A 10,361-nucleotide genomic window follows, 5' to 3' on the forward strand; every position below is an offset into this window, starting at 1 on the left:
ATTGATTCGCTCCCTAATTAGTTGGGCTATGACCCTCTCTGTAACTTTCATAACCTGATCTAACAGCTTGATGCCTCTGTAATTATTTGTATCTAAAGCGTCACCTTTACCTTTGTAGCAGTTGACTATGATGCTGCTACACCAGTCATTGGGTATGACTCCTTCGTGTATCACCTGGTTCGTAATACGGGTGACTAGGCTATAGCCAACACTGCCAGATATTTTGAGCATCTCTGCAGTGATTCCTGATGGGCCGGGGGCTTTCCCGGTCTTCATACTCTTAATTGCTTTATATATACATTTTAAGTCACAATATATGGATTCAAGTAATCTTAATGTATCATTGAACAAACCACATAGAATATATAGTAATATGCAAGAAGAAAGGATAAAAATTATTTGCCTGTTTTTGAGCTATGAAACAATTTGTCATGATTATAGGATTTTTGTTAAAAGGTCAATACTTTTCTGTCATTTATGACTTTATATATATATATACTAGACTACCTGTGATTTTACTGCTATTTCTTGTACACCCTGTTACCACGTAACAGGTATTTCGGGTCCTTTATCGCAAATAGCATTTACGTGGTAGCAAGTTGTGCTAGAAATAGCAGCCAAATCTTTGGAAATGAGATAACATTGAATGCACTGGAAAAAAATTATTTCACACCGAGGTTACGAACGGGTCTTTTACGAAATATTTATGCCGAAAAGAATTTTTGTAATGGTATTCACTTGAAAATAATTTTAAAAGAACACAGAAACATTTTACGTTGTCAAGCCACTGTATAATCGAATGGTAAGAGTTACTTCCCTTGCGGGTTCAAGTTAATTTCGGAGATTTTTCCCATTATGCACAGTTTTGGGTATTTACACCCCGAAAACCCTTAATATCTTCACAATTATCTGATTCATTCCGCTCGTATTTACATTTCAGGTGGGACTTAATTCATAGTATTTTCCCATTATGCGCCAGTTTGTCCGAGTAACATCACAAGCAAGCAAGATTCAACATGACTTTTAATGCAGTGTGTGTGGAGGCAAGAAGAAAAAAATTATACAAAAAAGCAAGGGCTGAGGAATTTTTGATAGGCGGAGTGCAGGTGTGGTTGGGAAACTTGCTTCCTAACAATGTGGTCTTGGGTTCAGTTTCACTTCATTGCACCTTGGGCAAGTGTCCCTACCATAGCTCCAGGTCAACCAAAGCCTTGTGAGTGAATTTGACAGGCGGAAACTGAAAGTGGTCCATCAGTTAGGCGTCATTTCACTTGTATTTTTTAGGCTTGGTTTCTATGTCTGGGCGGCCTTTCCAGCACCAACCATTTTATGGAATCGACTGGCTTTCTTTCATGACACTAGCACTAAAGATGTAGCTATGTTCTCAACTTATCTAAAGACACTTCTTTACCTCATGTGCTTGCTTGCTTGCCAACCTTTTTACAGGATGAGAAGCATGAGTGACAGAGATATGTATGTGTGTCTGTGTTTGTCCCCCCCAACCATCGCTTGACAACTGATGCTGGTGTGTTTACATCCCCATAACTTAGCGGTTCGGCAAAAAGAGACCGACAGAATAAGTACTAGGCTTACAAGGAATAAGTCCTGGGGTCGATTTGCTCGACTAAAAGCGGTGCTCCAGCATGGCCACAGTCAAATGACTGAAACAATTGAAAGAGTAAAAAGGGTGGAGATACCCGGGTTTTCTCACCAATTCCTTCCTGTTCACATATGAAACTACTGTGGAGAGATATTAGAGACAGCAGAGTTTGACATCTTCTCAGAGCTTTTCTCTCTCAAGAAAGACCGTTTGAAAAACTGGATTGACCACTCCCCACTGCAAGTTCACTGTTGCTCTTTTTGTTGATCTTATGCATATGTGTGTCTGCACGCAGATATCATTCTGCAGCACATTCACAGCCAAAACATGTAAAAGACTCTGTGTGTGTGTGTGTGTGAGAGAGGGAGAGAGACCGAAAGTGAAAGAACTGAGTAGTGAAGTCGAAGAGCTCTGATCATGCAACTCACCGTCTTTAACTTCAGATTTTATCTCCCTTGACTTGTACTCTTTACTTTCTTCCATCTTGTCCAGCTTGTCGTATTCATCATCGGTGGAAGTGTTGTCTTTCAGCTCCTCATTGGCATTCCTGAAAAGAGGGGAGGGAAAACAAAAAAGTTGAACATACAGCCTGACAGGGAATGAAATACTATTCCACCACTTAAACTCAACAATCAAATTAAATTTTGTCAATATTTCAATTGGGAACACAGCATTCCAAAGCCTGGACCCGAAATATAACAATATTTTGCTTTGGCAAAATTGATAAAAAGTTGGTTGCCTTAATTCTGGGACACCCTGTTGTGTGTGTGTGTGTGTAGGTAAAGAGAAATAACCTCACAGATGGGGATTTTTTCATTTTTATTAATGCATTGCTACATGTTTTGGCAGATATATATATATATATATGTATGTATGTATGTATGTATGTTAATGGATGACAAAGGAAAAGGGGTTATGTAATCACCTTTATTAGCTTACAACCGTTTCTGCTGTAAGAATCAACAGTAACCTAATGGGGGTGATTAGATAACACATTTTCTTTCATCATTCATTAATTGATAGTACACTGTACTCTCCTGGCATTTTCATTCTAAAGCATAAATATAACTGAGTTGTAACAATTGGTTATTAGTACCACTATGCCTAAGCAAAATCACAATATATACACACATAAAATACTTACAACATTTGTTTACGTGGTTTCTTGCGAGGTGAAGCTTCAACATTGTTTTGTAGATTAGGTAGAATTGAAGTGGACAGCAATGACGATGAAACGACACCTGAAAGACAGAGGTTTACAATATGACTTCAGATGACAAATCAAAGAAAATTCTTTAATAATTTTTATATGAACCTGCACGAGACCACTCCAAGATCAATGTTACAATCTCCCAATTCTAAAGCGCTTTAAATTAAAACCTTCCATTGAAATATCGTGTTAACTATGTCCTAAACAAATGCTTAATAACAACGATGCTACCATCAACCTAATTACACCCACAAAGCTTGCATCTCCCTGAAGCAGTGGTAAAAGACACCTGCCCAACAAGCAATGTTGTGGAAACATCATGACTGTGAAACAAACTACTTTAACATTCACCAACCCTGCACATTTATAAACATAAACAATTAATGTTAACAATTAATAGCCTCATTACTATTAGTAGTAGTAATAAATTAATAAGTGCACAATAGTATTTTATCGCATCCCTTTCCATCCAAGTTGGAATTTAGCTGGCTTTCATCTACCTAGGACTGATAAAATACATACCCAAAATATACTGAACTTGATAAAATCAGATATAAACCTACCCATTTTATAAGCAGGATCTATGTCTAGCTTGCAATCACTGGCAACATCATTAGAGAGGGAGACAAAATGTGTTGTAATATTTCAGCAGCACTTTAGCAAACCTTAACAACAACTAATGCAATAAAAACAGAGGAAGGGAGCTGTGGTAGAAAATAAATAAGTAGACATACCATTTTGTTCATGGGTCTCCAAGCAATCACTCTGGTTCCTGCAGTCCCCAATTGATGTTGGAGTAATGGTGCTTCCTGCTTCAGTAGATAAGGCAGTGTCTGTAGAACTCTGGCTATTGTCACTGCAATACACCAAAGGGCTATAAAAATTAATGGTTTCTCTTAATTCTTGGGTTAAGGGAAATTTGGAAATCAATTGCATAAATTTTATAATATATATTTTAACAGAAAACTAAGCAGGTATTAGAAGTTTTGTAAAGCATAAGGGAGAGAGTATTTGAAAAGAAGCAACTATTTGAACTCCATGTAATGAACCATAAAAAGAGAGATTTTGAAATCTATTATTTTATTAGCCAATAGGAATTGAAGTTAATAGAAAAGATAGATTAATAATTAGCTAAGCAGACTCATGCAACTTTATCTGGGATTTGCTGAGACCCAAATGCTTTGGATTTTTAATTCTTTTCCAATATGCAAGGAAACTGCTGAATTTAAGCATCAAAACAATAATTGCCATGATAACAGTGAATGCAGCTCAATTGTTGTAACACTGTATCATGTTGCAAACGGCTGTTTGATGCCACATGGTCTTAACAAAATACATGGCGACACAGCTGAGTAATAGTGTGGCTGTAGTGCTATATATAAGCAGAGCTTGATTCATTGGTGTCATTTACACCAAGCACATTTAACACCCATACTCCATGCTTGCATGGGTTAGATGATTCAACAGGGATCAGCTACCTAAAGGGCTACGTCGATCTCCAATATCCGCTTTGATAAGGTTTCTACAGTTCGATGCCCTAACACCACTCACTTCACAAAGTATACTGGGTGCTTTTGTTGTCACCAATTATAGTGAGGTTACCAAGTAACTCACAAGACAAGACACCTTGACAGAGTGAAGGTGACTTTGTGGCAGGTGTTGAGAGGCTGTATATCTATAAAGCCTAAGCCTTGATCTATATCACAGATAACAGTCCCACCAGATGTTCTGGTACTTATTCCTGACACAAAAGACCTTGTAGAACATAACATTTTAACCAGAAATTAAAAAAAAAGTTCAGACAGTGGATTGAACTCAGCTATCTCATTGCCACCAGTTATTTGCCTGGTTGAGGCAGGATGCAAGGAACCACAAAGGCCTCAGTGGTTTAACAGGTCAGCATCTCAGCTGAACAGCCATCAGCTTGTATAAACACTAATTCCATTAGACACAGCACAGGCCAAGTGACTTATGTAAGGCAGTGAACGCTGCCTGTTCCATTCCTTCACATGAGAAAGGGGTGGAAAATCGAAATGTTTGAAAGCATTGCAATACTTTCAAATCACCTTAATCAACTCTGAGAGAAAGAAATCAGAAAAAATATTCATTTGAATTTCAAATCTCAGAAGAGAATGATAATCAAAAGATTGGTTGAAATTTTGTCTAAAAGTGAAAATTAAGGGAAAAAAAAACTGAGAAAGTAAGAATTACTAGAGAGTGGGAGGAGAAGGAGGGTTGAAATCATTGATGTTAGTAGAGAATTGTTAATAAGGAGAGGGTGGTCGATGGGAAGGTGAAAGTAAGTTTAGCTAGACTCAGTTACAGTAAAGGGGAAGCCTATAGTATTCTAATGTTAAAGGAGTTATTTTCTTTTTTCTTTTCACAAAGCAATCAACTTACCCAGCTGGAGTTTTCGGAGAACTTGTATTGGACTGAGGTATGGAATCTTGTCTTGGACTCTGAGTGATTTCAGTTGAGCTTGAAGAGTGTAATCCAAATGATTTCTTCACACTGACAGCAGCACTGAAATTAAAAAAAAAAAAAAAAGGACTAATTAGGTGATAGAATTTAGGTAAAATAAAACATAAAACATTCCACAGAAAGCAAACATTCAGCAACTTTTTCTCTGCTCATTATGTAAGTCCAACTTGCTGATAGCAACAGATAATCATTAGATAGACCACATACGTTGTCTACTTTTCCATGATTGCTTGGGTCAGACAGAATTTATTGAGACAGATTTCCTATGGCCATATGGCCTTCCTGTCACCAACCCATACCTGTTTCCCAGCAAGGTAATATTTCCTATGGCCAGATATGTTTTTGAAGGAAGACTGGAAACAGACGACATAGTATGATGCTCGTTTACAATCATCACATTGTCATGACAAGGGTACACACATACCACATGGTTAAGAAGTGAATTCCATATCCCAACTGGGTTCAGTTCCACTGCATGGCACTTTGGGCAAATGTCTTCTACTATAGTCCAGAGCTGACCAAAGCCTTGTAAGTGGATTTGGTAGAAGGAAACTGAAAGAAGTTTGTTGTATACATGTGTATCTTTGTCCCACACCACCACTTGACAACCGATGTAAGTGTGCTTATATCTCCATAGCTTAGTGGTTCAACATAAGAGATCAATACAATAAGTACCAGGCTTTACAAAAAAGTACTGGGGTTGATTCATTCAACTAAAAATAAATCCTTGACGATGGTGCCCCAGCATGGCTGCAACAAAAGATAAAAGATGCAACCATTCCAGCATATGTGCATAAGCTAATCCAGACTATGACTAGCTCAGATGCCTTAATTCTCAAGACGAAAATAATCACCTCACACTTCAAAAATATCCCTCTATACTGTCTTAGCATCTTTCTTCTATCCAAATATTAATTTATTCTCTTACATTGCATTCCCTTACATCTCTCTCTCTCTCTTTCACTCACTCTCACACATACACACAACAACAGGCTGACTACATTCATGCAAGCCAGTTCCAAAGGGCCCATTACTGCAAGCAACTTTTCCTTCAGACACTAAAAGTGTGCAGCACTCGAAAATAAAAGTAAGAAAATCAAAATGAAGCCTTACCCATCGTTGGGTCTCTTGCGAAGAATACTTGGTCTCGGTGAAGAATTGTTGATATTTGGAGTGTTAGTGTTATTGGGGAGACTACTAGGAGCCTGCTGTATGAGGGCAGCTCCACTCAAAATGCTGACAGGGGTTGGTGCTGAACAACTCACAATCTCAGCTGTTGGAGTCACTAAAACATGTAGAAGAGGAACAAAAAAATGAAAACTCATTCACAGCTCAACTTGGAAATCTGAGAAATATTTAAGGACAGAAAATATTAAAATATTATGAAACAGGAATAGTGATTCCACTTTAAACATTTACTGCTGAAGGTGTTATTGGTTTAATTCAACTAGTTCAACCCTATGGCTACCCAGACTGTTTTACCAAAATGTAGTCATTTTAAACTTGATGGTGGCGATGACGACAACGATGGTGGTGGTGGTTAAAACAAAGAGAAAAAAAAAAAAGGAAAAGATAAACTCACTTTCTTGCGTGGCTGTTACTACAGGAGTGGTGGTGTTTGCTGTCATCGTGGTGCTGACAGCCTGTGCTGGAGTGTATTGAGACGTCACAGGAAACGAACCTCGCAGGGGATCAACAGCGACTAGCATAGAGTTAACATGCATAGCAGAGGTGTTCTGAGTCAGGTTCATACAGTGACCGCCAGCTGTTGGTAGTGTGGTAGAGTAGTTAGCAGTATTACTCGATACTAAATAATAAAATAACAACAGCAATAATAATGATGGAGACACACTGGCACAAAGCCACAACATTTTTTAGTCTAGGTGTTATGTCAATTAAATTGCACTTTTCTTTTATAGTCTACTTAGAAAGGAGAGCAATGTCCATGCCTCTTTCAGGACCTCCAAGAGATGAGAGGGAAGGAGGGAAAAATGTGACTAAATTGGAGACCTTGCCTGAATGTATACAACAGAGTGGACACTGCTAAAAGCATGCAAGGTGTCATGTACTGATGTTAAATGGGACAACAGATTAGGTCTACCACCCATGTAAGCCATGGTGGAATTTGAACTCAGAATGCAAAGAGCTGGAACAAATACTGCAAGGCATTCTTATGAATCACCTCAGTATATTACTAGTGCTTTGGCAGGATTTAAACTTAGAACATAAAGAGCCATGAGACACCAGATTTGGCTGGTTTAAACATGAAACAAGTAGAATATTTGCTCTGGTTATGGCTGGTTTAAATGGTAAAAAGGTAAAAATAATAATCGGAAAGCAAAAGAGGAAAACTTACTAATACTTGGCCGAACAGTGGCATGAGACATAGGATAAACAGGGTAGGACATCTTATAAATCAACTCTGGTTGCATATACTGCTGCATGTGTGGTACAACTGTGGCACGGCTGTCAATTAAAAGAAACAAACAAAAAATCAACACAATTCATATAATGTCAAGTATCTGCACATAAAGGTTGGCAACAAGAAGCACACCCAGCCACAGAAGTTCTGTCTAACTCATGTCAACACAAAAAAATAGATGTAAAACAAAATGACCATACACACAAGTCTTTTCTCATATCCTTTAACCCTCGAGTATTTGGATTACTGTCAAATGCAACACTCATTCATTCACACTGTTTAAATTAGTCAGGCATTATCTTGTAGCTTTGAGATTTCACTGATGTGATTGTTTATGTTTTGAATGACATTGTAGGGTAGGTATGGGAGGCCAGATTTGGTTGGTTTGAGTATAAAACAAGGATATCTGGGCCAGATATGGCCGGTTTAAATGCTAAAAGGTTAAAAAACCCACTTACCCTTCTTGTCTGTTGTCAGTGTGTGTAACAGTAGGGTTACCACTTGATATAGTGGTGGCCAAAGAAGTACAACCTGCTGATGCTCTTGGGGCCTGGGCAGGGATGAAGTAGTTGTTGGTGGCAGCAGTCTGGGTTGGTTGACCATGGCTTTGGCTATCAGATCGCGTTTCCTGGTTTATGGGGTGCACTGCTGCTGCCGCTGCCGCTGCTGCAGCCTGCGTGATGTGTGATGACGCTTGTTGACGCTGTGGTGTCACTTTAGCTGAAGGGGAAATAAATACATTTTTAGACATTCCAAGAAATCAAATACTCGTAACATACACACAACAATAAGATCAACTGTGTCACCATTCAACCATGGCAGCTGACCTATAATACAGAGGTCAACAAACAGATTTTCCAGAAGACTAAACCTGTTGTGCATGAGCAAATGAAGGAACCTCCACACACTTCAAATTTTGCTAGAGATAGCAACTAAGTCATATCATATTGTCTTAGTTGACCTAGGGCTAAACAGTGTACTATACATGTTATTAACTGTGGATGAAGACGACACTGTATATTCTATATCATTGTTGCTGCATTTAACTTGGCACAAACCGACCCACAACAAACACAGAGGTTGCTAAACATGGTACTTGAAAAGTGATCTGTAGTCTCCAACACATTACACACACCACTTAGACTGGAATTGTATCAAGAAATTGCTAAAATATTTTCTGTATTGTAGAAGTATAAGCAATTTATTGCACGTAATTTTTAATAACTAAATCTTATATGGCCCCCCTGTTGAGAACCACTGATATATAGAGAGAGGTGACTGAAAATGTTTAGCAGGCATGGCTGTATGGTAAGAAACTCGCTTCCCAATCACATGGCACCGGGTTCAGTCCCACTGCATGGCACCTTGCACAAATGTCTTCTACTATAGTCTTGGACTGACCAAAGCCTTGTAAGTGGATTTGGTAGACAGAAACCAAAAGAAGCCCATTGAGTGTGTGTGTGTGTGTTTGTGTGTGTGTGTGTGTTTGTGTGTATGTATGTCTGTGTGTGGTCTTTGTTTGTCCCACCATTACTTGACAACCAGTGTTGGTGTGTTTACGTCCCCATAACTTAGCAGTTTGGCAAAAGAGTCTGATAGAATAAGTACTAGGCTTTAAAAAAGTCCTGGGGTCGATTTGCTCAACTAAAACCCTTCGTGGTGGTGCTCCAGCATGGCCACAGTCAAATGACTGAAACATACTGTCCAAAGAAACAGGATACAAGTACAGTAACAAGAGATCACATTACTATGATGTTGATGTGGCTCCAAGATATGTCTATGTATGTTAACTTACTCACATGGCAATAAAAGTCGCAAGGACAAAGACAGATACTCACCAATTGGTATGGATGAAGGTATTGATGTCGTAGACGTCGTGGCTGTGGTTGAGACTGCAGCAGCTTGGGTAACAGAACTGCTGGACGTGGCAGCTGGTTGGTTAGGCATGCTGATCGCTATTGAAACAAACAATTTTACAATTAACCCTTTGGTATTCAGATTATTTCGTTAAATGTTTGTGCATTCACATTGTTTTCAATTGATTATGCATTATATTGTAGCTTCAAGATTTTAATGTAATTGTAGATTTTTAGAACGACACTGTAGGGTCACATACAGCTGACTTGAACATTTACATGTGTGTTTGCAAAAGCAATGTTATAATAACAAGAAGGCCAAGTTGTGTTTGTACAATGATGACGAGGGAATCCTATAACCCGGTGGTTCCCAAACTATGAGTCGCGACCCACTGAGGGGTCGTGAACGGAATCCTAGTGGGATGCAAAGAGTTATTAAATTACGCATTAGCTTTGATTAACTGCTGTCTATCAAGATAGTTCAGGGCTCAGGTTTCCAATACCAGACTGGTTGTTTTATCAAGCAGTCGGCTTTTTTCACAAACTTAACAAATCAGAGGTACTCTTTCACTTGTTTCAGTCATTTGACTGCGGCCATGCTGGAGCACCGCCTTTAGTCAGGAAAATCGACCCCAGGACTTATTCTTTGTAACCCTAGTACTTATTCTATCAGTCTCTTTTTGCCGAACCGCTAAGTTATGGGGACATAAACACACCAGCATCGGTTGCCAAGCGAAGTTGGGGGGGACAAACACAGACACACAAACATACACATATATATATATATATATA

General features: G+C 38.8%; 1 protein-coding gene across 5 annotated transcripts in view; it reads right to left on the reverse strand.

The window, feature by feature from the left end:
- LOC106875413 (histone deacetylase complex subunit SAP130) overlaps window positions 1-10,361 on the reverse strand; it is a 56,156-nt gene that overhangs the window by 6,185 nt on the left and 39,610 nt on the right. For 3 of the 5 annotated variants that reach the window (XM_014923536.2, XM_014923532.2, XM_014923538.2), the window contains 9 exons: window positions 9,552-9,668; window positions 8,172-8,433; window positions 7,648-7,757; window positions 6,874-7,098; window positions 6,405-6,576; window positions 5,211-5,333; window positions 3,545-3,684; window positions 2,745-2,841; window positions 2,029-2,147 (listed from right to left, as the gene is read on the reverse strand). In XM_014923536.2, coding sequence (XP_014779022.1) covers window positions 2,029-2,147; window positions 2,745-2,841; window positions 3,545-3,684; window positions 5,211-5,333; window positions 6,405-6,576; window positions 6,874-7,098; window positions 7,648-7,757; window positions 8,172-8,433; window positions 9,552-9,668 — 1,365 coding nt within the window. The remainder of the gene's footprint in view (window positions 1-2,028; window positions 2,148-2,744; window positions 2,842-3,544; window positions 3,685-5,210; window positions 5,334-6,404; window positions 6,577-6,873; window positions 7,099-7,647; window positions 7,758-8,171; window positions 8,434-9,551; window positions 9,669-10,361) is intronic. The other 2 variants (XM_014923537.2, XM_014923535.2) reach the window with 2 other exon arrangements.

The sequence above is a fragment of the Octopus bimaculoides genome, chromosome 19 (assembly GCF_001194135.2).
Source record: "Octopus bimaculoides isolate UCB-OBI-ISO-001 chromosome 19, ASM119413v2, whole genome shotgun sequence".
Classification (NCBI taxonomy): domain Eukaryota; kingdom Metazoa; phylum Mollusca; class Cephalopoda; order Octopoda; family Octopodidae; genus Octopus; species Octopus bimaculoides.